Below are 27,573 nucleotides of genomic sequence, written 5' to 3'. Positions count from 1 at the left end.
TCTGGGAAACGAAGTTCTTGCTTCCAGTTGCCGGTTGCTGCCGTTTGCTCCTGACTGCATCCGAAATCATTCCCACCTCCAAGTTCCAGCCTGCTTGGGGTTCAGGCTGTACAGAGAAGAACAAACCTGACTCCAGGTTGAATCTGTTCCTTAAGCTCGAACCCTTGTGCTCTGTGGCCTGTGTTCAGTCACGCTGGCTCTGTAGCCTTATATACCAATGTTGCTTGGAATTTCCCATGGATTCAGGTTATGGGTCCCACTCTAACGCAGGGGTGGTAGACGCTAGTCCCAGACTAACCACATGATTTGTTGTAAATAACAGTTTATTGACACTTTTAAAAAGGGGAAAATCAAGGAGTTCCCTGGTGGTCTAGAGGTTAAGATTTGGCACTTTCGCCACCATGGTAGGCTTCAATCCTTGATGGGGAATCTGAGATCTTCACATGCCTTGCAGCACACTCAAAACTAAAAAAAGGGAAAATCAATCAATAAAGATTACTTTAAACACACACACACACACACACACACATATAAGAACGCTGCCTAGAGCCAGGAATATATGTGATAGACCAGTCTCCAGCCAGCCTCTGACCTTTAAAGGCACTTTCCCATTCACATAGAGATTAAAAGTTGCAGAACAGAAAGTAACAGTTGTCTTGTTGGAGGTTTACTGGAACATGGTGACCAGATTTACCTGGATAGCTGCAAGAACAAAGGATTCTCACAACAACCAGTAACACCCCCTCTCCTTTTAGGATTAAAGAAGCCTGAATTCTAACTCAGATAAGGTGGATCTTTGGGACACGAGTCCACCGTGTTCTTGGTCTGCTGGCTTTCCTAATACAGTCGCTATTCCTTGCCCTGACCCCTCTTCTCTCAATTTGTCAGCATGTACCGTGGAGAGCAGGATGAGTTTGGACTCCAAAACAGGGCTTCAACATACAAATTTGCACACAGATGTTCACTGTTCACAAGTGACACAGACTTTTAGCCCAGACCAGCCCGTGACCCACAAGATTGCTTTGGTTGCCGCCTGGACAATGATGGTGTAATATTGCTCTCAATACGCTAATTGCCGCTTTACACCCAGAGCTGAAACTGCAGTGCACCTGCCTTCCCAGAGGTCGTGTTCATTGCTACAATACCTCACCCGGAGGCCTGGAACATGGCTCCTTTTAGCTGAGCTTTTGCTGCCCTTAAAGGATCGACATCTCCTTGTGGGAATAAAATGCCTTACTTGGCACTCACTGCCAAATTGCTTAAAAAAAAAAAAAGGTTTACCTATTTACTTGGCTGGGCTAGGTCTTAGTTGCAGCATGTGGGATCTAGTTCCCCAACCAGGGATCGAACCTGGGCCCCCTGCCTTGGAAGCTCAGTCTTAACCACTGGACCACCAGAGAAGTTCCCAAGCTGTTTTCTAAACCTCTAGTACCAGCAGACCCTTCCAGGAGAAACAAAAAATGTTACCATTCTGACAGAGTCAATTCCTAGGCAGATTGATAAGAAGTCCAGGGTCCCCAAGGAGAAAGGGGTCTGGGGCTCTCAAAGTGGAGATTGAAAGTGAAGGTGAAAATGAAGTCACTCAGTCGTGTCCAAATCTTTGTGACCCCATGGACTGTAGCCTACCAGGCTCCTCCTTCCATGGGATTCTCCAGGCAAGAATATTGGAGTGGGTTGCCATTTCCTTCTCCAGGGGATCTTCCCGATCCAGGGATCGAATTCGGGTCTCCCGCATTCCAGGCAGACACTTTAAAGTGGAGATTGCTGCTGCTGCTGCTAAGTCGCTTCAGTCATGTCCGACTCTGTGCGACCCCATAGACGGCAGCCCACAGGCTCCCCTGTCCCTGGGATTCTCCAGGCAAGAACACTGGAGTGGGTTGCCATTTCCTTCTCCAATGTATGAAAGTGAAAAGTGAAAGTGAAGTCGCTCAGTCGTGTCCAACCCTCAGCGACCCCATGGACTGCAGCCCACCAGGCTCCTCCATCCATGGGATTTTCCAGGCAAGAGTACTGGAGATTAGGGGTCTGGAATTCTCGAGGAGGAGAAAAGGACAAACTTTTTTTTCCCTTTACATTCGTTCAGTTCAGTTCAGTTGCTCAGTTGTGTCCGACTCTTTGCGACCCCATGAATCACAGCAAGCCAGGCCTCCCTGTCCATCACCAACTCCCAGAATTCACTCAAACTCACGTCCATCAAGTCAGTGATGCCATCCAGCCATCTCATCCTCTGTCGTCCCCTTCTCCTCCTGCCCCCAATCTCTCCCAGCATCAGAGTCTTTTCCAATGAGTCAACTCATCGAATGAGGAGGCCAAAATACTGGAGTTTCAGCTTCAGCATTGTTCCTTCCAAAGAACACCCAAGGCTGATCTCCTTTAGAATGGACTGGTTGGATCTCCTTGCCGTCCAAGGGACTCTCAAGAGTCTTCTCCAACACCACAGTTCAAAAGCATCAATTCTTCAGTGCTCAGCTTTCTTCACAGTCCAACTCTCACATCCATACTTGACCACGGGAAAAACCATAGCCTTGACTAGATGAACCTTTGTTGGCAAAGTAATGTCTCTGCTTTTCAATATGCTATCTAGGTTGGTCATAACTTTCCTTCCGAGGAGTAAGTGTCTTTTAATTTCATGGCTGCAGTCACCATCTGCAGTGATTTTGGAGCCCAAAAATAAAGTCTGACACTGTTTCCACTGTTTCCCCATCTATTTCCTATGAAGTGATGGGACCAGACGCCATGATCTTCGTTTTCTGAATGTTGAGCTTTAAGCCAACTTTTTCACTCTCCTCTTTCACTTTTATCAAGAGGTTTTTTAGTTCCTCTTCACTTTCTGCCTTAAGGGTGGTGTCATCTGCATATCTGAGGTTATTGATATTTCTCCCCGCAATCTTGATTCCAGCTTGTGCTTCTTCCAGCCCAGCGTTTCGCATGATGTACTGTGCATAGAAGTTAAATAAGTCTTAGTCAATTACACAACTCAGTTTAAACTTTGTACTAGGGATTATACAACAGCAATGTATCCGGCTGGAGGAGCTTCTCCTTCCTGAAAATCTGACTAATCCTGATATTTTAGAATGTATATTACGGGAGTGGGTCTGGAGGATCTTTCTATTGTTAAATTCTAATCTTGTTATCCAAAATGTAAATTGTGGGAGTAGGTCTGGAAAAATTTTCACAAACTTGAGACATTCTTTTGATTCATTGTAATAACTAATTAGAAGGTATATAACTCTATGACCAACCTAGATAGCATATTAAAAAGCAGAGATATTACTTTGCCAACAAAGGTCCATCTAGTCAAGGCTATGGTTTTTCCAGTAGTCAAGTATGGATGTGATAGTTGGACTGTGAAGAAAGCTGAGCACTGAAGAATTGATGCTTTTGAACTGTGGTACTGGAGAAGACTCTTGTGAATCCCTTGGACTGCAAGGAGATCCAACCAGTCCATCCTAAAGGAGATCAGTCCTGGGTGTTCATCGGAAGGGCTGATGCTAAAGCTGAAACTCCAATACTTTCGCCACCTCATATGAAGAGTTGACTCATTGGAAAAGACCCTGATGCTGGGAGGGATTGGGGGCAGGAGGAAAAGGGGACGACAGAGGATAAGATGGCTGGATGGCATCACCGACTCGATGGACGTGAGTTTTGGTGAACTCCGGGAGTTGATGATGGACAGGGAGGCCTGGCGTGCTGCAATTCATGGGATCACAAAGAGTCGGACATGACTGAGCGACTGAACTGAACTGAATTGAACTCCATTGCTAACACTAGCAAGGGGGTACTCTTTCTGCCCCCTTCTGATGTCTGTGTCAGAAACTTTCTCTATTCCTTTAATACTTTAATAAAACTCTATTGCACAAAAGCTCTGAGTGATCAAGCCTTGTCTCTGGCCGCGGATTGAATTCTTTTCTTCCGGAGGCCAAGAATCCGGTGTCTTTTCATGGGTCAGCAATAACCTTTCAATTCCCCATATTCTCACCAATACTGGTGTTATGAGACCTCTCATTTCCCCAACCTGATGAAATATGAAAAGCTATCTCATTGAGGTTTTATTTTATATTTTCCAGATTTCTAGGGAGACCAAGCATCTTTTCATAATTTTTTGCCCCTTTCTAGAATTGTTGGCTGCATCCTTTGTCTGTTTTCTAGTAGGAAGTTTGTCTTTCCTTATTGCGTTATAAGAATTTTTAAATATTCTGCATAGTAACCCTTTGTCAGTTATACACATTGCAGATACTCTTTTCCAATCTGTGACTAGGCTCTTAGTTCATGAAGTCTTTCCATAGGTAGATGTTTTAATTTTTAATGTTTTCAAATGTATCAGTTTTTCCATGCGTGTATATGATATGAGACAGATATCTAATTTTTTTAAAAATTTCATTTCTTGGCCATGCTGCAAGGCATGCAGGATCTTAATTCCCTGACCAGGGCTCAAACCTGTGCCCCACGCAGTGGAAGCTCAGAGTCTTAACCACTGGACTGCCAGAGAAGTCCCAAGAAAATTCTTCTAAGATAGGGAAATAAATATTACACATCCTGTATTCTTTATTTTGGGCTGTGCTGGTTCTTCGTTGATGCACGGGCTTTTTTCTAGTAGTAGGGGGTAGGGGCTACTCTCTAGCTGCATTGCAAGGGCTTCTCATTGGGGTGGTGTCTCTGGTTGCAGAGCACAGGCTCTAAGGCGCGCAGGCTTCAGCAGCTGCAGCATGTGGGCTGAGTAATCGCAACTCCCAGACTCGAGAGCACAGGCTCAATCAAGAGCTGTGGCACGTGGGCTTAGTTGCTCTGAGGCATGTGGGATCTTCCTGGATCAGGGATCGAACCTGTGTCCCCTCCATTGTCAGGCAGATTCTTAACCACTGAGCCACCAGGGAAGTCTGTAAGTCCTATATTCTTTAAGTCTTCCTTGGCGTGAATATTTGCTAACAATTTAATTATGACTTTTCATATTTATGTTTATAAATAAATATGGTTATAGCTTTTCTTTTTCACATTCTTCTTACTCAGTTTTAAAATCAAGATTATTGTAACTGCTCAAAAACAACTAGGGGAGGTTTAACTTTTTTTTATTTCTTAAGAAAGTTTAGTTCTGATACTTATAGGGTTGATTGAACTCAGCATAAAACTTTCTGGGCTTGTAACATGATATGATTGCTTTTGTGACCTTTTAAACTAATAATTGCATTTCTTCAAATGGTTTAGGGTTAACTCATGTGTTCTTTTTCTTTTGGCATAATTTCTATCATTTTTTTCCTAGAAAGTTGTTCATTCTGCCTCATTTTTCAGATCTATTGGTGTGTGTTCATAGTATTCTCTTCTGACATGTACTTCTATAAAAGGTAGAGACTTTTTATGGTGTCTATAACTATGACTCCATTTTACTCATAATATAGTTTATTTTTGCTTTCTCTCTTTTTGGAAGAGATTTTTCAGCTTTGTCTGCTTCAGTGTACTAGGTTTTGATGTTAATCCTTTTGCTATTCCCTTTTATTGAACTGATCACTTAAGCTTCAAATATCAATTTTTTTCTTTTCTAATACATGCATATTATGAGATAAATTTTATCTTAAGTACTGTTCAATTATACTCCACAAATTTGCCCTCTATTGTTTTAAATGATCGATGAGTTCTAAATATGTCTTTAACACGTGAATTATTTAGCAACGTGCTGGTATAGGTGGAAGCAGGGATCCAATTCAGATCATGATGCCCTAGCTTGAACCCACTGGAAATCAATATCCAACTGTCCATTGGTACCAGGGACACTCAGGGCTCAGCCTTCATCACATCCCCCAAGAAGCAAATACATCTCCCACAAAGTAGAATGAGCATTAAAATTTTGCTAATGTTCTTGGTTAGTTGATGGAGGAGGGTAACACTTCAGGGATGCATTCATTAGTCAAAGTTCAACCAAGAAAATCAGGGCATCTGTGATATATACATTTCATATAAGGACTTCTCTTTTTTTCCAGCTTTGTTGAGGTGTAATTGACAAATACAATTGTATGTATTTAGAATATACAACATGATGATTTGATACACATATACGTTGTAAAATGATGACCACATTCAAGTTAACACATCCAGAGTCACCTTTTGTATGGTGAGAACTCTTAAGATCTACCTCTAGCAAATTACAAGTTTCCAATACAGGGTTATTAACTATAGTCACCATTCTGTATATTAGATCCTCAGAACTTACTCATAACTGAAAATTTGTACCCGATGCCCAGCGTCTCCCCATTTGCCCACCTCCCCTGGCAACCACCATTATACTGTCTGTGTCTATGAGTCTGACTTTTAAGAAGTTTCACATATAGATGATAACATACTTTGTTTTGTCTTTCCCTGGCTTATTTCATGTAGTATAACGTCATCCACTTTCACCCACATTGTCACAAATGGCAGGATTTTCTTCTTTTTATGACTGAATAATATCTCAGGATATGCGTGTGTGTGTTTGCAGTATCTCCTTTATCCACTCTCCCACTGATGGGCACTTTGGTTGTCTCCTTGTCTTGGCTCCTTGTCTTGGCTCCTTGTCTCCTTGTCGTGAGCAATGGTGCAGTGAACACGGAATGCCTCACAAAGCCCTCTCTCGGACACGCTGATTTCATTTCCTTCCAATGTATACCCAGAGGTGGGACTCCGGGATCACATGGCACATATAAGGGTTTCCTCCAGAACTCCCACTTTCTGGAATTGTGGGGGCTGGTTAAGTAGTCTTTGTAAGATGCTGTCTTTGTGTCTGATGCTGAAGTCTGCAAGAAAGCAGCTGGCAAGGGAAGATGGATGTAAGCGTGGGTGAATGAGAACAAGCTGGGACCCTCAGTACGAGCTGTGGAGCACACAAGGGTGAACAGAAACCCCTACAATCATTCTTGCCTCTGACTTCAGTGGTCTGGGTGTCCTGCTGGGGCCCTTCTTCAGCGAGATAAGAATGCGATCAGGGGGATGTGGGAAAGTCCTGGCCGCTGCAGGCAGTTACTGCTTCACACCAGCGTGCTGAGTCTGGTCAGCACATCAACACGTGAGCACCTAGAAGAGGTGCTACTTCTCGTCCTCCCTGGAAACCAGCCAGGACAGTCCTCCCAGGGCCTGGTCCAAAACTACTGGGAATGGAACTCTGGGAAATGTCATTTGGCCTGGCCAAGCCCACACATGGCAAAGCTACCACAAGGGGGCAGGATTGGGATTGCGTGGAACCAGAGGATTGACCCCAGTGAATAGTGAACCCTCCCATCCACAAACATGGTACCTCTCTCTATGTATTTAGGTCTCCCTTACCTTCTCTTGGACTTCCCTGATGGCTCAGACAGTAAAGAATCCACCTGCAATGCAGGAGACCTGGGTTTGACCCCTGGGTTGGGAAGATCCCCTGGAGAAGGGAAAGGCTACCCACTCCATTATTCTGGCCTGGAGAATCCCATGGACTGTATAGTCTATGGGGTCGCAAAGAGTCAAACACGACTGAGCAGCTTTCACTGACCCTCTCTTGGGGCTTCCCAGGTGGTACCAGTAAAGAAGAAAGAAGAAAGGTAAAGAGTCTGCTTGCCAATGTAGGAGACACAAGAGACTTTGTTCGATCCCTGGGTCAGGAGGATATCCCGGAGTAGGAAATGGCAACCTGCTCCAGTATTCTTGCCTGGAAAAGTCCATAGACAGAGGAGCCTGTCAGGCTACAGTCCAAGGGGCTGCAAAGAGTCAGACATACACACATACCTTCTCTTAGAGCTGCTCTCGGTGTATGGGTCTTACACAACATTTTTGTGACAATGTTTAATGCTCTGTTTTCAGAGACAGATTTCTAGTAATGGATAACAGCAAACACATGTATACTGCATACAATGGGTCAGGCACTCTTCATAATATGTGTAGCTATAAATATAAACAAAGGCATTTAAGCCTCACAGCCACCTATGAAGAAGTTCTATTACTGTCTCCATTTTATAAGACAGGACTGAAGCACAGAAGGGACCCTTCTCCAGCGGATCTTCCCGACCCAGGAATCTCCTGCATTGCAGGATTCAGCTGAGCTACCAGGGAAGCAAGTAACTTGTCAAGTGTTATAATCCAGCAGGTGGTGGAGACAGGATTGGAAATGGCAGCTGACTCCAGCTACTCCCAATATTATCCTATTCTACTTGGTAGTAGCTACCAGTGTTCACACAAGAGTCCAACAGCCCCGAAATCAACACTGATGCTCCGTGAATATAATATCATGTATGAGACGAGTTGCCAGTCCAGGTTCGATGCATGATACTGGATGCTTGGGGCTGGTGCACTGGGACAACCCAGAGGGATGGTATGGGGAGGGGGGAGGGAGGAGGGTTCAGGATGGGGAACAAATGTATACCTGTGGCGGATTCATTTTGATATTTGGCAAAACTAATACAATATTGTAAAGTTTAAAAATAAAATAAAATTTAAAAAAAAACCAGAAAACTAAAAAAAAAAAAAGATTACATCTGATGTTCAGAGTCATTGAACTGGCGCTTTGAACTACTTCTATGACACAGCAAGGTCTCTTATAACTGCTGTGGGGTGAGGGGACCCTCATCTCTGTCTTACATTATTCTGTGTTTAGGAAGATTAGCAAATATTTTCGAGCAAGTCCATGGAACTTCATCTGTAATAGGAAAGCCAGTAGCAAGCTGGTCAAGTCAAATTTTACAGGAAGAAAGAGAGTGAAAGGAATAGGATTTCCCTTCAAGAGAGTAAACAAACACAGCGTTTTCATCTTGTCCTTAGTGTAACCAAGCAGGACCCCCCGGGCCTCTCCCAGTGTCTTCCACCCACCTCTTTCTTGTCTGTAGAAAATCTTTAGCTTCCTAGGTCTTCCCTGAGTTCCAAAGAATAAATTTAATTGGAGAAGTGAGAAAATGCAGAAACAAAGGACAACAGTCAAGCAAGAGAAAATAATATAATAGTTTAGCCATTAAACAAAATCAAGGGCATTTAGAGTCTCCCCAAGGGCTATGGATAACATTCTGAGCCATGTCCTCCGAGCTGTTTTGCAGATACTGAAACCCTCAGCAAGTGGAAGAAATTAACTGTATGTTGCCCATGAGCATGTAGACCCCAGATCAACTGGAACCAGAAGGTCGATGATGTTGACTCCCAGTTACCTCACCACCTACCATTCAGAAGAATCTCCACGAGCTGATCACGCACTTCATGACCCCCTCCCTCACCCTGTCTCTGAAAAATTTTTCTTTGAAGGTCATCGGAGAGATGGAGTATTTTGAGCACTGGCTGTCTGGACTCCTTGCTTGGCATCTGCAATAAGCGCTGCTCTTTCCTTCATCACAACCTAGTGTCAGTAGATTGGCTTCACTGACTGTGGGTTCGTGGACCCAAGTTTGCTTCAGTAACATCAGGAAAATACAAATTAGGACCACTATGAGAGCTTATCCCCATATAGGATTGGAAAGAATTGATGGGATTGGTTGTACAGACACATGAGCAATGTTCTGAGGGGAAAGAACACAGTCCTGATGAATCTAAGCTCGGGCATTCTCTGTTCTCCTTGGGCTCCTCATGGTCTCCTAAGCTCCACCACAGTCACTGTGCCCCTAGCCAATGTCCATCAACCACATAGATGATGAAGAACCTGGTGGGATTCTCTCCAGCAATGAGAACTGATGGTAAGCAGAGTGGATGAACCTCAAACATAATTGAGTGACAGAAGCCAGACTCCAAAGGTTCTAGGGGGGAGTGTGTTTATACAAAGCACAGAAAGAAGACGAGTTAGATAGTGAAGAACAGGGAAGCCTGGTGTGCTCCTGTCCATGGGGGTCGCAAAGGGTCGGACATGACTTAGCGACTGAATAACACGAACAGATGGCGCTGTGAGTGGCGCAGAGCTTGCAGGCCGGGGTCTGCAGCCTTGGCGTCATCTCTGCACCCAGCACGCCCAGCCCCCATGGCCCTGGGGGCGACGGGCAGCCGCCGTGAGGCCCCTCTCTGCTGTTGGGTGTGTACATTCACAGACAAGCATGAATGGGTAACAACTGAAAACCATGTTGGAACAGGGGGAATCAGCAATTTTGCACAGGAAGCTTTGAGAGTGTTTTTTTTTTTTTTTACTGTAGTCTGCTTGAAGTTGAGACCAAATTGGAATTGGACAAACAAGAGGAATTCGGTGCTTTGACAAGTGTGAAAGCTGCTAGTGAACTCTGTTCTCCTCTCGCAGGAGAAGTAACTGAAATGAATGAAACTCTAGCAGAAAATCCAGGACTTGTCAACAGATCTTGGTATGAAGACGGTTGGCTGATCAAGATGATGCTCAATAACCCTTCAGAACTAGATGAAATAATGAGTGAAGAAGCATATGGGAAATACATAAAAATCTATTGAGGAGTGAAAGTGGAACTCTTAAACTAGTTTGGAACAAAAACAAACAAACAGCAAAACGAGATGAACTAACTTGTGTTAGAAATTAGGAGAGTGGTTATCCTTGGGGAGACAAGGAGAGGGAGTAAGATGGGACAGAGTGGGGCCCCCGAGGCGGCTGGACTTTTCTTTTATGATCTACCTGGGGCATTCATTTGGGGAAACTGTATGTCACACCGTAATGAGAAATCTCCTTACAATTCCCCATTTCAGAAATAATGCATGGTATTATAGCACAATCCATCACATACTGATTGGTTCAAGACTGAGAAAGGAGTACGACAGGGCTGTCTGCTGTCACCTTGTTTGTTTCATCTACAGAGCACGTCATGAGAAATACCGGGCTGGATGAGTTACAAGCCAGAATCAAGATAGGCAGGAGAAAACATCAACAGCCTCAGATATGTGAATGACACCACTCTAATGGCAGAAAGTGAAGAGGAACTAAACAGCCTCTTGTTGAGGGTGAAGGAGGAGCATCAAAGAGCCAGCTTAAGATTAAACATTAAAAAAGCTAAGATCATGGCATCTGGCTCCATTACTTCATGGCAAATAGAAGGGGGAAAGGTGGAAATAGAAATTTTTTTTCTTGGGCTCCAAAAATCACTGCAGATGGTGACTGCAGCCATGAAATCAGAAGACAGTTTGCCTCTTGGAAGGAAAGCTATGACAAACCTAGACAGTGTGCTGAAAAGCAGAGACATTACTCTGTTGACAAAGGTCTGTGTAGTCAAGGCTATGGTCTTCCCAGTGGTCGTGTACAGTTTTGAGAGTTGGACCATAAAGAAGGCAGAACGCCAAAGAATTGATGCTTTCGGACTGTGGTGCTGGAGAAGACTCCTGAAAGTCCCTTGGACTGCAAGGAGATCAAACTAGTCAATCTTAAGGGATATCAACCCTGAATATTCACTGGAAGGACAGATGCTGACGCTGAAGCTCCAGTCATCTGACGTGAACAGATGACACATTGGTAAAGTCATCTGATGTGAACAGATGACACATTGGTGAAGTCCCCGATGCTGGGAAAGATTAAGGGCAGAAGGAGAAGAGGGCATCAGAGGATGAGATGGCTGGATGGCATCACTGATGCAAGGAACATAAACCTTGGCATGTTTCAGTCCATAGGGTCGCAAAGAGTTGGACATGACTCAACAACATGGACTGTTCAGTTGGGCAACTGAACACCAACAGCAACAACATTATAACATGGTAGATGCATGCAGACCACTATAGATGAGTTTGCATGCACATCTGTCCTTCGTTAATGGAGAAAGGTCTGAACAGGCACACTCAGACATACCACAGCATGTGTCTGGAGAGATTGGGTAGGGTAAGCACTAGGAATGGAAGAAGGAGATTTTCTTTCTAATTCTCTTGATTATAAGTTGTTTGAGGGAGTTCCCTTGTGGTCCAGTGGCTGAGACTCCATGCTCCCAATGCAAGAGGTCAGAGGTTCAATCCTTGCTCAGGGAACTAGATCCCACATGCTGCAACTAAAGATCCCATGCGCTACAACTGAGACCAGGCACAGCCAAATGAATAAGTAGATAAAAAAAAATATAAAAAATAAGTGCTTGAGTGTTTTACTAGAAACCTATAATTTGGTTTATCTGTATAAAGTATTTTTTTAATACACAAGAATTGTTGTTGTTGTTCAGTCATTAAGTTGTTTCCAACTCTTTGCAACCCTATGGGTTGGGATGATCCCTTGGAGGAGGGCATGGCAACCTATTCCAGTATTCCTGCCTGGAGAATCCCATGGCAGAGGAGCCTGGCAGGCTACAGTCCACAGTGTCGCAAAGAGTCGGACATGACTGAGCAACTAAATGACCAAAACATGTGACCACATCTCATCCTTTGCTATCTGTCACTGGGGTCATGGTCGCCCCAGAGACCCAGGGCTGCCCTCTCTGTGCAATGGCCTCTCCCACTGACTCTCTGGCCTCCTGTTCACTGGGTTTCCCCCGCTGCCCACCCTACAGGCACCTCTGTCCCTACAGGTCCCCCTGGACCTCTCCTCTTTTAGGGGACAGTGGTCAGCCGACCTGGGGCTCTAACTGGGTGAATGCTGAGCCCATGTGTGTAAGGTCGCGCCTTTATTCAGAGTGATGGAATCGCAGTAACACGGGGACTTTGTTCCAGGATCGTGGCTGGGACTTGGTTTGGGGCTGAGCTCCTCTCAGCCTGTGGGTTGACTCCTATTCTTCACCTGACCAGGGACAACCCCAGACGCAGAGGAGCCAGGAGACGGTGGTCCCACAGGGCCCTCTTATGCTTTCCTGCTGGGAGAGGCACTCCAAGATTTTCAGAGGAAAGTGTGTCTACATGCACCAAAAGCTCGATGTCCAGCTCTTAGGAAATTTCCTAGCCCCAGTTGTCCAAAATGCCAGAGATTTATGAAACTCAGTGTCACTGCCTTATTGACAATACTGAAAATTTGTGAACTACCTAAATGCACTCCGCTGGGGGATTGCTCGGATCAAACAAATCAGGAAATACCCAGATATAGAACAACATACGGCCTTTTGAGTAATGATGCATTCATTTCTCTATTTGATTGTTATGCATGTATAAAGAATCTTTATGACTTGAGGAAGTGTTTATGATGTGCTGTGAAGGAAAAGCAGGACTCCAACTTGAGGGCGTAAAGTGCAGTGCAGTTCATGACCTGGAGGCCTGCCCTGTTCCCAGGGCTATGTCTGTCCTCACCCATTTAATCCTTTTTCTATCCTGTACTTACTGAGGAGGCACAAAAAGGGTTAGTCACTCAGCGGAGGTTACGCAGGTAGAAGGAAGAGTTGCCAGGAGGTGAAACCCAGAAGTCTGTACCCACAGATCATGGCTACAGTCTGTCTTCTTTCTTGTGAACATATTGGGCAGAAAAAAAAAAAAAATCAGGCAGAAGAAATATGAGACTGTTCCTGGACTTACTTCTGAGCTAGAAGTCAAGTGTGATTATTTTTCCTGAATCTAAAGAGTTGAAGGGAGATGGGGGTCGGGGAGAGCCCTGATGTGCTGTTTCCTGTCTGTTTCTTAAGCTGGGGAGTGAAGCGAATACTTGGTGATCACATAGTATCATATTTAAGTCTTACAAAGAAAAGAATATCTGCATTGAACATGTAATTAAACTTATTTAAAATATTGAGACTTTCCTGGTGGACCAGGGGTTAAGATTTTGCCTTCCAATGCAGGGGCTGCAGGTTCAATCCCTGGTCTGGAAGCTAAGATTCCATATGCCTCAGGGCCAAAGAAACAAAACATAAAACGGAAGCAAAATTGTAACAAATTCAATAAAGACTTTAAAAAAATGATCCACATCAAAAAAAAAAAAATCTCTATCAACAACCAAAAAAAAAAAATTTAGTGGTGCACTTACACTTTGTAACAGGAGTGATTTTGATTGTAGATCTGGGAACATTTTCTCTGTGACATTAAAGGACAAGTTGACTTCCTTTCTGAAAAGTAATAGTTTCCTGATAGGAAACTGCATAACCACTTCTTCCTCTACCAGGAAGCTTTTTTTTTTTTTTTAAATTGTATCTAGATTAGGAGTTTGCTTATAAAATTGTGTAAACCTTTACAGTAAAAAAACAAATCTTGGCTATTAATTTCAGACTTTCTTCAATCATCCCAGGCAAAGGGTTCAAGGACCACGTGGATGAGAGGTGCTGACTGGTTCAGACTAGCTCTGCTTTGCGACCTCTGACCCCAAGAGCCTCAATTTCCTCACCTGTGCAGTGATCCTCACTGCCGGGCTGGGCAGAGGTTTAAGTGAGCCACTCACTCTGGTTCAGACATGAGGATGAAAATGTGGTGGACATTCAACACACAGTAAGTGTTGCTTATTTTCACATATTTCTGCTTCAGTTTAAGTCCTTAGTTTACAGCACAAGGGTGTCGTGGGGACCCGGGGTCACTTCCCAGGATGTGTGGTTGTGCACACTCAAGGGTCAACAGCACCAAAGACGAAAACCAAAGGCAGAACATGGAGGAGGAGACGAGAGTCGAGGGTGACCGCAGGGTCCATCCCAAGGGGACTGCAGGTGCCTAGCTGAACTGGGCCATTATATAGCAGGAGAATGAAAACCCGAGGACCTGGGTGACAGCTCTCCGGTATCGCTACTCTGACACCGTTCTTCTCTTTTTTCTTTAATTTGAAATTTAGTTTTAATAATATAAATGAGATTATATCTAATGGTTTTGATGAAAATGACAATTAAAAATCCCACAACAGCCTGGTGTGTTCATACATAGACCCAGTAACATCTGAATATATGTGTGAGTCACACCTGTTTCCTGCACATGGAGCCCTGTTGACCAAGGTGGAGGCACAACTGCTGGGGGTCTGGGACCCCCATCTAGAAGTTCTGGACTCACAAATATAAGGGCACATTTGAAAAGTTACATATCAAAGTAAAAAATAGCAGAGAGCCATCTAATTTGAACAAATGAGACATTCAAGTGGCATTATTCAGAGATGAGAAATGAAAGTGTATTCTTGAGTAAATTTTATATGTGTATTATACTACAATTTTAAAAAGTATATTCTTTTTTTTAAATATAGTTCTCTGTGCTATACAGTAAGATCTTGTTGTGGATCTATTTTAGATGCCGGAGTTTGGATCTGCTAATCCCAAACTCTTTATTTATTCCTCCCTCCCCCTTGCCCCCTCGGTAACCATGTTTCTTTTCTGTGTCAGTGAGTGTTTCTATTTTGAAAATTAGTTCATTTGTATCTTATTTTATATTCCACATATAGATGATCTGGCATGCTGTTTGTCTTTCTCGTCTGACTTACTTCACTTGGTATGATCATCTATAGGTGCTTCCCGGAGAAGGCAATGGCACCCTACTCCAGTACTCTTGCCTGGAAAATCCCATGGACGGAGGAGCCTGGTAGGCTGCAGTCCATGGGGTCGCAAAGAGTCGGACACAACTGAGCGACTTCCCTTTCACTTTTCACTTTCACGAATTGGAGAAGGAAATGGCAACCCGCTCCAGTTCTTGCCTGGAGAATCCCAGGGACGGGGGAGCCTGATGGGCTGCCGTCTATGGGGTTGCACAGAGTTGGACACGACTGAAGCGACTTAGCAGCAGGTGCATCCCTGTTGCTGCAAGTGCTATCATTTCATTTCTTTCTATGGCTGAGTCGTATTCCATTGTGTGTGTGTGCATTATCCTTCTTTCTGTCCATTTAGGTCTTTTCCATGCCTTGGCTATTGTAAATAGTGCTGCTATGAACACTGGGGTGCATGTATCTAACCTGAGTTAGAGTTTTATCCAGATATATGCCCAGGAGTGGAATTGCTGGATCGTACGGTGGATCATATAGCTGGATCGTATCGCTTTTTAAGGAACCTCCACAGTAGCTGTGCCAATTTACATTCCCACCAACAGCGTAGGAGGGCGCCCTTTTCTCCACACTCTCTCCAGTATTCATTGTTTCTATTTCTTTGACAATGGCCATTCTGACTGGTGTGAAATGATACCCTATTGCAGTTTGATTTGTGTTTCTCTGATACTTAGCGATGCTGAGCATCTTTTCATGTTCCTTTTGGCCATCGGTGTGTCTTCTTTGGAGAAATGTCTATTTACGTCTTCTGCCCCTTTTTTATTGGGTTGTTTGGGGCTTTGTGGTTGTTGTTACTGAGTTGTATCAGCTGTTTGTATGTTTTGGAAATTAAGCCTTCGTTGGTCCCCTCATTTGCAAATATTTTCTCACAGTCTGTAGGTTGTCTTTTTATTTTGTTTATTATTTTCTTTCCTGTGCAAAAGTTTATAAGTTTGATGAGGTCCCATTTGCTTATTTTGGCAAAAGCAGAAACTTCTATTGTCTTGGGAGACTAACTTCAGAAAACATTGGTATGATTTATGTCAGAGAATGTCTTGCTTATGCTCTTTTCCGGAATTTCTGTTTCATGTCTTATGTTTAAGTTTTTAAGCCATTTAAAATTTTTGTGTGTGTGGAGTGTGAGTGTTCTAACTTCAATGATTTACATGCCACTGTCCAGCTTTCCCAACACCACTTGCTGAAGAGACTTTTTCTCCATTGTTTATTCTTGCCTCCTTTGTCAAAGATTAATTGACCATAGGTGTGTGGGTTCATTTCTGGCTCTCTATTCTGTTCCATAGCTCTATATGTCTGTTTTTGTGCCAGCACCATGCTATTCTGATTCCTGTAGCTTTGTAGTCTTATCTGAAGTCTGGGAGAGTTATGCCTCTAGCTTTGTTCTTTTTCTTCTGGATTCCTTTGGCAATTCTGGGTCTTTTGTGATTCCATATACATTTGTTCTAGTTCTGTGAAGAATGTCATCAGTAATTTGAAAGGGATCACAAAAATATATTCTTCAAATGATATGAAGTGTGCCTAGTGCCAGTCAAACAGCTGACTGTCCAGATAGTGTAGGGAGAGCATGCTGGACGTCTAATAATACAGAAGAAAAACATTTTAGCTACAAATGAATGAGAGCTAAGTACCCTCCAAGAACTGGCAGTTCCCAATTGGCCATCAGGTTCAGTACAAATTTCCCATCAGTATCCATGCAAAGGCTTGGCGTTAATGAGGTTGGGATGGGATTCACATCCAGCTTGGAATTCACCTTCCTTTGCACCAACAACCCAAGATGAACTTTACAGACACACTAATTTTTTTAAATAACAGTGTCTATTTTTTCAAAGATTTATTTGTTTATTTCTTTCTTTATGGCTGCGCTGGCTCTTCATTATTGTGCATGAAGTTGCAGTTCACTTCTCCAGTTGCAGTGAGCAGGGGCTACTCTCTAGCTGTGGTGCACAGGCTTCTCATTATGGTGGCTTCTCTTGCTGTGGAGCAAGGGCTCTAGGGCGTTTGGGCTTCAGTAGTTGTGGCAGACACGCTTCGTTGTCCTGCAGCACAAGGAATCTTCCCAGATCAGGGGTGGAACGTATGTCCCCTGCATTGCCAGGTGGCTTCTTTACCACTGAGCCACCAGGAAAGCCCCAAGACATGCAAATTCTTAACCTGAGCCTCTTGCAGACCAGGAGAAAGACCAGGAGCTAGATTATTTCAGCCATGGTTCCTTGGGGCTTTCTGATCGCCTGTTTCACCCAGAGCATGGGGAGGGACATCTCCCTGTCACAGGGTGATGCCCAAGTTCAAGCTCCCTTCCCAGTGGTCTCGTGGTTGGACCCCTGATGGGCTTTCGGGCCCATGAGGCCCATGAGATTTTTGGCTGTTTCACCCTCCATCACATGCTTTCTAAATCTAACTTCTTTCTTTTACTATTTTTACCTAAGTAGTAGATTTTCTAGTCCAAAAAGCGGCAAAAGCAATATTGTGTTTTTCTGTGGACTTCTATTAAATGTGCATATTACTTTAGTCTTATTCATTTCTTTCTTTTTTTTTTTTCATGTAAACTGCACACTTATTAGTACTGGTGCTGCAACACAGCGCTTCCAGTGAACATGCAGAGCTGCATGGACGTGACTGGACAGATGAGGTGCAGACTCGGGAACCGCGGGTCCTTACGTCTTCCACTTGTTCTTGTCGTAGTCCCGCTTGGCTGAGAAGCCCTGGATGGGGGCCACCTTCACGTCGAGCATCCTCCTGGTCTGCTTGGCCACCCACTCCTCTTCAAAGGTGTGCGGGATGGGGCCGTACACACAGCGCTTCTCCCAGGTGAGGAGCGCGGTGAAGCCGATGAAGAACGTGGCCGCGCCCACCACTGTCTGGCACCTGCTCATCTCAGCGAAGCTCTCCTTGAACTTAAGGTCGTGCAGTTCAACTTTCTCATCGATGGAGAGGCTGCTCCAGGAAGCCTTCTCCTTCTGCTTCAAGGCCTTCTGGCTGGCAGACAGGTTCTTGACGTGGGCCACGTCGGGCAAGGGGTAGTCACGCCGGTCCACATAACTCGGGAGAGCATAATCTTCACTCTTTACAACACTTCCATGGGCCCGAACACACACCGAGGTGGAAACCGCACGCCTGCCAATCAGGCTAAATACTTTGGTCACCAACATTCTGCCACCACCGACCAGCCGCTGCCCACCGTGCCCACCGCAACTGCCCTCTCTGATTCATTTCTTATTAAATTTATTACAAAGCATTTTCTACAGGTTTTGTCCCCGCTGTGAATGAAATTAGAAGATATTCATGTAAGGACACACACCATGACAAAATCAAAATGACGAGGAAACAGCAAACCCAGAGCAAAGCTGTGTCATCATTCTTGTCGACTCCAGGCCTGCCAGACACCACGGCTTTCAGCCACCTCTCTAACTTCCATCATTTCCTTATGGTTACATGATGTGCTTGTGCTTCTGGGTCTTGATCCATCATCTTTTGACATCAGTTCTGATTGGGGAGAATATACACGGCTCCATCTTCCCATCATTCTTCTCTGCCTTGGAAGTGATATCACTGTTCTCAGACCCTCAACTCATCCCCACCTTCAGCTTTAACTCCCTTTTTCATTCTGCCAACCATGAATATCCCCCTCGGCTCCCACGTTTCTCCCTGCTAGGCCACCCGCCCTGAGGCTCCAGATTTTCATTTTACACTTCAGAGCAAATATTCTGCTGTTTAAACACCCACCACTTCCTGCAGTGTACAGCGGAATATTACTCAGCCAGAAAAAGGAATGAAATTGTACCATCTACAGTGATGTGAGTGGACCTAGAATCTGTTATACAGAGTGAAGTAAGTCAGAAAGAGAAAAACAAATATATTAACAAATATATACAGAATCTAGAAAAAGGATACAAATGGACCTCTTTGCAGGATAGGAATAGAGACACAGACGCAGAGAATGACATGTGGACACGGTGGGGAAGAAGGAGTGGGTGAACTGGGAGAGTAACATTGACATGTATGACGTCTGTGTGTGCGACAGATAGCTGGTGGAAAAGTGCTGTGTGGCACAGGGAGCTCAGTGCTGTGAGCTGTGATAACCTAGATGGGTGGGATGGGGTGGGTGGGTGAGAGGGAGGCTCAAGAGGAAAGGGATATATGCATACATACATCTGATTCACTTTGTCACACAGCAGAAATTAGCACAACTTTATAAAGCGATTATACTCCAGTAGTAACATTAAAAAAAAAGGTATGCGAATATTTGTTGCTGAATGAGCAGTTATCCTTCCTCCCGCAGTGTTGCAGTGTTGCTTGTGCAATGACGCTTGTGCATCTCAAAGGAAAGTCTCTTAGTGTCACGTTCAAAGGACTGCCCCCTTTTGACATTCCACAACCAGGCAGGAGGATGCCCTTGTTAACTGGCATCTTGTTTGGAGCCTGTCAGCAACCATCGTGGGGGAAGGGTGGGGTGCTCCAGGGAGCTCATGGGAAGGAAGTTTGGAGCCAAAGGACACCCAGCGAGGGTACAGGACCCACTCAGCCCAAGCGGGGCTGAGAAACAGAATGGGAGTTTCTGTAAATGTCTCCTGCATGAAAAGAGCAGCCAGGGCTTCCCTGGGGGCTCAGTGGTAAAGAATCCGACCGCCAATGAAGGAGATTCAAGACCGATCTCTAGACCCGGAAGATCCCTCAGATGCAGAGCCACTAAGCCCAGGCACCGCAACTACTGAACCTGTGCTCTGGAGCCTGGAAGCCACGACTACTGAGCCCGTGAGCTGCAACTACTAAAACCCAAGCACCCCAGAGCCTGTGCTCCTCAATAAGAAAAGCCACTGTGATGAGAAGTCCGCACGCCGCAACCAGAGAGTAGCCCCCACTTGCTGCAACTAGAGAAAAAGCCCTCATGGCAATGAAGACCCAGCACAGCCAAAAATAAAAAGAGCAGCCAGATTTAGCAAACAAAAATATAGGACCCCAGTGAAATGTGAATACATTTTTGGTTAAGTAAATTCCAAATTATTTATCGTTCATCTGAAATTCAAAGTAAACCGGTGTGCGGTCAGCCACCAGCAGTCCCCTGATACAGTGCTCTGTCTGGACCCTCGGACACAACACAGAGCCTTGCACCTTCACGGGGCTCCAGGGTGATGAAGAGACCACCCTTCCAGCTCCCTAGGTGACAAATGGTCCTGTCCCCTCACTCCGGGCCTCCTCCAGGCCTCAGCCCTGCCCCTCCTTCGCTTTCTCCCCAGGTCTCCCCAGGGATCGGGTCCTGTCTCAGTCCCTCCCCTGTGCTCTGAAGCCTCCCACGTGCGCTCTCAGGTCTGACCAGGTCAACTCCAGACTCTGGCCCTGGAAACCCCGGCTTTGCTTGCAGCCTTCTTCAGCCTCCCTGTGAGTATCCTTAGGAAGGTCTCTCAGGGTTGGCTGGGGATTGGCAGGGACCCAGGTGTGAATGTGGCCTTTACCTACCTGTGAGACCTTGGGAAGAGGGAAAGAGGACTTTGCTTCATAGCCAAGTGGTGCTAAGCAGTAATTCCCTGAGATTTGGTAAAGCCAGGATGAGCTTGGGTGTGAAAAGGGCTTGGTCAAAACTGGGAGACATGGTGAGTTTAAAACCAAAGGTGGGTGTTGAAGACAAGTGAAAGGGGCCCCCTCTTGGTCCATCTTCCCTCCCGTGGGCATGAGTCCATCATCTCTGGGGACTTGCAAACTCCCTGACATGCCTGCAGCAGGAGAGGGAGGGGACACAGAAATAAGGCCATCAGCACAGAACACGGTTGGGACCCATGGGAAGAGGCCAGGCCCAGGGTCAGCAGTGCAGGAGGAGCCCCCAGGGGTCAGAGAAGGAGTCCCCAGGAGGTAGGAGGTGAGGCCCCATCAGCAACACTGAGAGGAGGGGAACAGGCCTGGCCTGGGTCTGGGCCGTAATGACCCTGCTGCCAAGGCCCCAGATGCTGCTTGTGGCCCACGTCTCCCCTGGCACCTGGCTGCACGCAGGGTGATCCAGAGTGAACTGGAGGGCTGATGGTTTGTTGTAGATTGAGTGATTTATTAAATGGGTGATCTTTCCCCCTTTTTTAAATAGTAACGTCATCATCTGTTGAGGATTAACTATGTCAACATTGTCCTAAGTACTTGACATTTAACTGCCCAACGGCCCTCAGTCAGTCACTGTTATCCTCCATGTATCACAGGTGAGGAACTCAAGAGCCAATCTTGCTCCCTCTGCAGCCCAAACTGGGTCAAGTGCAACACCAACAGGGTTTCCCCACCGGCCCCTCTCGCTGTAAGACGCTGCTAGTGTCCATTAGAAGAACGTGTGGGCTCTGAAGTTCCGGGCTTTGTCCTATCTTCTTTCTCCCCCTCTGGAATGAGGTGTGAGGTCTGGAGTTAGGCAGCCATTCGAGACCCTGAGGAGACACTGAGAGCTGAGCTGAGGGGACAGCAATAGTGGGCCAGCATCACTGAGCAGCCAAGCCAGGCCTGGACAAACCTACCCACCCCACATGGTTTGTTTTATGAAATGAGCCCTACTTTCAGCTTTTCCAGACGGCTCTGAGCCTGTCCACCCTCCTTCACCCCAGCATCCTTTCCTCAGGCCCCTCGTCTTCCCATTGTTGGGTCTCAGCCCTGCTCCTCTGCTCACCTCTCCCCTCCCCTCTCCCTCCCAGGTTACCTTCCTCTACCTGTCCTTCCTTCCCTCAGACGCACCAGCCCTCCCTGATTTAGTCCCTTCCTCCCTTCTCAACCACCATCATCATCTGTCCCTCATTTTCTATCACTTCAGGTCTCACACTGAATGGCTCTGCTCCCAGCTTCTTAGAGTCACATGTGTGTGTGAGGTTGTGATGCAGTTTGGACCACTTTGTGTGAGGTTGTGACACATTTGGGGCCCGTGACACTGAGCAGAAGTCTGAGAGGAGAGACCTGGGGAGACTTTGCTGTCTGGACGCCTTGTGCAAGGCTGACTCAGCTCAATTCAGTCCCCACAGAGTCAGCGGCAGGAGAGAAATCTAGTGCCTGAGACCGGTTCTGCTTGGGTCCATGTACTGTGCAAGGGCCAGTTCATCATCTGTGCACGACAGCCCCTCCCTCTGGCTTCCTCTCCAGGGCAGTAGAAGTAACAGTGGTGTGGGGACTGCAGTAATCCCTGGAGTTATCTAGCTGCAGATTTGAAAGCTCTCTTTCAGTATTGAGACTTGTTCTTTCTCTTCTCTTATCCCATGGTCTGTCATTTCAAAAACAGTAATGCTACCAGTGTGATAGTTTGTCGAGGGCTGCAGATTTTTGAATCCTAGGCTTCCCTCCTACAAGCGTTAGCTGATTTTAACTCATACCAGCAGGAATTAGTATGACCATTATACCTCCACTCCACCACGAATCAGATCCACTACAAAAGAAAAAGGCATTCGCATCTTTGCAATTATTAATAAAGTTTTTAATTTATTAAAAAATTAAAAGTTATTACAGGTGAGGAGCTCACTGGAGAATAACAGGACTGACTGAGGGCTGTTGGGCAGTTAAACGTCAAGTACTTAGGACGATACTGACATAGTTATTCTTCAACAGATGATGATGTTACTATTTAAAAAGGGGGGAGAGATCGCCCATTTAATAAATCTGAATTTTAATAATTTTTAATAAAACTGAGTGAGAGATTCTTAATATTTCATTTTATTGCTTTGCATTTAAAATCTATTAAAATATTCATTTATCTAAAAATCGGAAACTATTCTGATAGTATTGATTAGAATCCTACTGACGTAGATTTGAAACACAACATAGGTTTGAATGAAAAGTAAATCTACTCAGATTTTTATTTTAAAAAAATCTATTTCTTTTGAGCCATTTGTTTTTTGCTGGTCTGTTTGAATCAGTCTGGAGACAGTAGCAAATGTCATGTTTACACTTCTTGAAAGAAAGTGTTTTGTTCTGCTGTTGAATAGAGGTCTCCTGCCTTCTTTAGAGAGGCTGGCGTCCATCCTTCAGTTTTGCTGAGTCTAGGACAAAGCAGGGAATGAGACAGTTGGAAGATGAAACAAAAACAGAGAGGAGGTCTGGGGAGTGTCACAAAGATGGGAAAGGAAGGAGGGACACAAGCATGTGAGGAAGTAGAGGAAGTAGAGGGACCCCTCGGGAAAGGAAAGAAAAAGGAAAGAAGGAATGGAGCCAGTGTCGCAGGAGGGAACAGATCACGCCAGAGGAGGCTCTAAAAAGAGGGGAAAGCCCAGGCAGGGACTCCCCTGGTGGCTTAAGAAACTGCCTTCCAAGGCAGGGGTCATGGGTCCCACCCCTGGTCTGGGAATGAAGATCCCACAAGCCTCAGGGCAGTTAAGCCCAGAGAAGTACGCAGCCCGCCCTGGAGCCCTTGCTCTGCAGCAAGAGAAGCCTGTGCAGGGAAACTAGAGAGAAGCCCCTGCATGCTGCAACGAAGGCTTCCTGCGGCCCAAACATAAAGGCCCAGGGAGAGAAGAGGAGAGGAAGGAGGAGGTCCAGGGAAGCACCCGGGAGGAACCCTCACCTTGAGAATGGCCTGCAGTTCCGCACAGAGCGCCTGACTCTTTACATTTAGCCCCTCCCAGGGCTGAAAGGGTTTTCCCTTGTGGTCCACGAAGGTTTCCCAGCAGTGCTTAAAGTCTGAAAGGGGACCAGGGAGAGAAAGGTGAGCTCCAGCCTGGCTTTCCCCGTCTGCCTGCTGTCTCTTTCCTTTCAGGGACTTAGCTTACCCCTCAAATTCTTTCTTCTTAAAAAATGTTTTTATTTTTATTTTAATTGAAGGGTAATTGCTTTACAATGCTGTGATGGTTTCTGCCATACATCAACATGAATCAGCCATAGGTATACACATGTCCCCTCCCTCTTGACCTTTCCTCCCATCTCCCTCTCCAATCCCACCCTCCTCGGTTGTCACGGAGTCCTGGCTTTGGTCCCTAGTGTCACACAGCAAGCTTCCAGCGGCTTTCTATTTTCCATATGGTAATGTACATGTTTCACTGCTACTCTCTCAAACCATCCCACCCTCTCCTTCCTCCTCTGTGTCCAAAATTCTGTCCTTTCTGTCTGCGTCTCCTTTGCTGCCGTGCAAACAGGTTCATCAGTTCCATCTTTCTAGATTCCATGTATATGCGTTAATATATGATATTTGTCTTTCTCTTTCTGACTGGCTTCACTCTGTATAATAGGTTCTAGAACTTCGTCAGCACGTTCCTTTTCTCAGCTGAGGAGAATATGGAACGCTTCACGGGTCTGTGCGTCCTCCTGGCCCGGGGGCCATGCTCCTCTTCTCTGTATTGTTCCAGTGTCAGCATATGTGCAGCCGAAGCAAGCCCTCAGATTCTTTCTTGCTCCTGGAATCTGAGCCAGCCCGTTCTCCTTCTTTCTGGAAGCTCCCTAGTCCATTCATATTCACCCCCCCCACCCTCCCCTCCTGAACCACCTCTGCCCCTCTGAACTCTCTCTTTCCATAGGCTCTTTCCAGAGCCTAGCCTCCCTTCTCAGGCAGCACACAAAGGCCTCTGCGCCACGGATTCCCACCCTGCCCAGCTCTTTCTAGCAACTTCCCACAGGCCTCTCCCTGCCACTGCCCCACCCCCAGGAGACCCCTGCCGACCCTCAAAGGTCATGATGGTGATTCGGGCCCCAGCCGCTTGCAGTTCGCACAGGCCACTCTGATGGCACCCAAAATGGTTGCGGGTATAGATGCGGGAGGCAAGGATGTGCAGGCTTATGTGGCGGTTCTCCTTCAAGAATGTAGTCAGTTTCTGGGCACAATCATAACAGGGGCTCCAGGAGATGAAACAGGTGAGCCTGTAGTGCTGATTCCGGTCCAGATTCCAAGAACGGATCTTTCCCAGGAAGTAGAGCTCTGCATGGCAGGGTTCCTCCGGTTGATCCAAACCCTACAGAGAAGAGGAAGACAAGCGTCCTGTCCTTTGCTGTGTAGGGGCTAGCGCGGAGGGAAAGACCACGGAAGGAAGGCAGGTGAGGCGCTGGCCCCCAGCACGAAGTTACAGTGGGGGCAAGCCTCAGCACCCAGTGAAACGCTATTTCAATGCAGGATTTACACGATCCAAAGGAATGCCAAGCCCCTTGAGAGACACAGTATCCCTATGGCTCTGCACAGCTCTGAAACTGGTCAGTCTTCAGGCAGATGTTGCTGTTTCTTGCATCACAGAATTGCGTTAATTTTGACTTTTAAACTATTGAGTTGAAGTATGACTCATCTCGATTTCTGAGTTTGCTGGAGTCCCTCTTACCTTGTGCCCGTGATAGGGACTTCAGGCGCTTCTCCTATTCCAGCTGTGCGGGGAGAAAGGAGGCCAGGGGAGCTCCAACACTGGCCTCCTGCCATGGAAGTGGGCATTTCCTCCCTGGAGCGATTCACTCTGCTCTCCAGCTCCTCCACGACCCTACCCCACTAACCCAGGGGTGTGCCAAAACTTATACAAGCTTCTACTCTGGGCATCACCCTGTGCTGAGCCCAGAGCATCCCTGGACTAAATACAGCTGGCAGCGGCGGCGTTGTGGGGATCAGTACCCTTGCCAGAATCTCTCAAGCAGTGGGCTGATGTCTTGCCCGGCCTCCCAAGCCCGTGGTGATTGCGAGAGGATCGGGCTCTCTGGCAAGAGCCTGCCCTGGGCAGAGTCAAGGGAAGAACCCGGGCCCTTGTCCCCATGCGTCACCCTCCGTCCCAACCCCTCCCCAGAGGCGGAGGAGTAACCAAGTCATGAAACTCCGGGATGACACTGGACTGGAGGTACCAGGCCCTGGGTGGCTGTGACTGGCTTCTGACATGTGGCTCAAAGCTGTAAATCACATAGAGAGGGTCCCCACCTGATTCCAGGCAGAGCAGCAGCAGCAGCTACAGGGACCTTGTGAGAGAGCTTGTGGGCCACCCGGTGTGCAACTGACAACCTTCTACCCTGAGCGTCCCCCCATGGGGAGGGCCCGCCTGCTGCAGGCAGGCTGGTCGGTCACCTTGTTGCGCACAAAGCCCTTGTACTCGTCCAGAGGGATCGTAGCGTTTCCGTCCAGCCTCTCCACCTCGTAGCACAGGTAGGTCTTGGAAGGCCGTCCTTGATTGTTGAAGTTCTCAGTGAAGGTATATTCGTCCATCAGGTGTCTGAGGACAGAGGTGGGAGAGGCCAGGAGACATGGGGCTCCTTCTGGGACCGCCCAGGGCTCCCCTCTCTGCCACACCCCTTCCTCCTGCACCGCACATCTCTGCTGAGCCACTAGACCTCCTTCTCTGACCCCTACTGGGGGCTCCCAGGGAAGTCAGGGTCTCCCCGCAGGAGCAATGCAGGGTTCTCAGAGCCTCGATGATGACCCAGTCCTCTACCTGGAGTCTGACTGGACACGGCCTCTCCATGCCACTCTGCCCCCGTCCTGGGTCCCCTGTCGTGTGGTATCCAGCCCCGCTCTGCCAGGCCCCATGAATCAACTTCTTTACCGTCCCTGGCTCCGAGTCCTCTGATGGTATGCTCAGTCAGCCTGTGGCCTCCTCCTTGAAGTTGTTCAAGCGGCAGGCCTGGCTCCGAGTCCTCTGATGGTATGCTCAGTCACAGCCTGTGGCCTCCTCCTTGAAGTTGTTCAAGCGGCAGGCCTGGCTCTGAGTCCTCTGATGGTATGCTCAGTCACAGCCTGTGTCCTCCTCCTTGAAGCTGCTCAAGCGGCAGGCCTTATATATCATCAGAGCGCCTGGAAGCCGTTGTGTCAGCAGAGTTGGGCCTCACCTCTTCCTGAAATTGGGCCACTCATGCCACCCATGAACTTCCCCACCCAAATGTCACACCCTCGTGGACAGCTTCAGTTTCCATTTCCCTGTTCTGATAAAGGCCTTACCTGGATGCCACCAGGACTGACCACGGACCAGTGCGGTCTGGGAGGGTGTCTGGGAGGTCATCTGGGAAGCAGCGGCCAATCAGGCAGGCAGCGAGGGGACACTTCTGAGTAGGAGATGGCATCTGTACGAGGACCTGGGTTGCAGAGACCAGGCTCGGTCCCCAAGAATCTCTTGCCTTCCAGGGACGGAAGATGCTGTGACTCAAACCAAGCCCCGCTCTCGCATCCCCAGTGTCTCCTCCCATCGCTCAACCCACTAAGTGCTCCTTGTTCCCCCACCTTCTCCCCCAGAGTTTCTGAGGGAGAGTCTCCGGTGCCTGAAACCTGGTGCTGGGGGCAGATGGCGACCTGAGGAGTCTGGGGCTCCTGTTGCTAAGCCCCTGTGCCCTGGAGGACCCTCAGAAGACTGAGCCCCCAAATCTGCCCCAACCCTTCCCAGGTGGCTCCAGCACCCAGAATGCTAGGATGTCTCTGAGCTCAGCCCAGCATCAGTTGCCCC

At 46.8% G+C, this 27,573-nt stretch overlaps 1 protein-coding gene, 1 non-coding gene and 1 pseudogene across 3 annotated transcripts; all 3 read right to left on the bottom strand.

Moving 5' to 3' along the window:
• Positions 1-17,874: 17,874 nt before the first annotated feature.
• Positions 17,875-18,414, bottom strand: LOC139183249 (cytochrome c oxidase subunit 4 isoform 1, mitochondrial pseudogene; annotated as a pseudogene).
• Positions 18,415-22,645: 4,231 nt separating this feature from the next.
• LOC139183248 (DNA dC->dU-editing enzyme APOBEC-3A-like) lies at positions 22,646-26,869 on the bottom strand. 2 transcript variants are annotated; one of them, XM_070790434.1, is made up of 5 exons: positions 26,683-26,869; positions 26,208-26,352; positions 24,840-25,128; positions 23,751-23,866; positions 22,646-23,229 (listed from the first exon to the last, which is right to left on the bottom strand). In XM_070790434.1, exons 2-5 carry the CDS (start codon positions 26,343-26,345, stop codon positions 23,215-23,217), a joined length of 558 nt encoding a protein of 185 aa, XP_070646535.1. In that variant the 5' UTR covers positions 26,346-26,352; positions 26,683-26,869; the 3' UTR covers positions 22,646-23,214. The 2 variants fall into 2 exon arrangements, with proteins under 2 accessions (XP_070646535.1, XP_070646534.1); XM_070790433.1 differs by having other exon boundaries at positions 26,572-26,698.
• On the bottom strand, positions 24,452-24,558 carry LOC139183327 (U6 spliceosomal RNA). Its single transcript, XR_011566927.1, has one exon. It is a non-coding gene; the product is annotated as a U6 spliceosomal RNA (small nuclear RNA).
• Positions 26,870-27,573: the final 704 nt, after the last annotated feature.

Source organism: Bos indicus, chromosome 5, assembly GCF_029378745.1.
Source record: "Bos indicus isolate NIAB-ARS_2022 breed Sahiwal x Tharparkar chromosome 5, NIAB-ARS_B.indTharparkar_mat_pri_1.0, whole genome shotgun sequence".
In the NCBI taxonomy this organism is placed as follows: Eukaryota; Metazoa; Chordata; class Mammalia; order Artiodactyla; family Bovidae; genus Bos; species Bos indicus.
The sequence above is the reverse complement of the archived record's forward strand: the minus strand, read 5'-3'. Positions and strand labels throughout refer to the sequence as shown.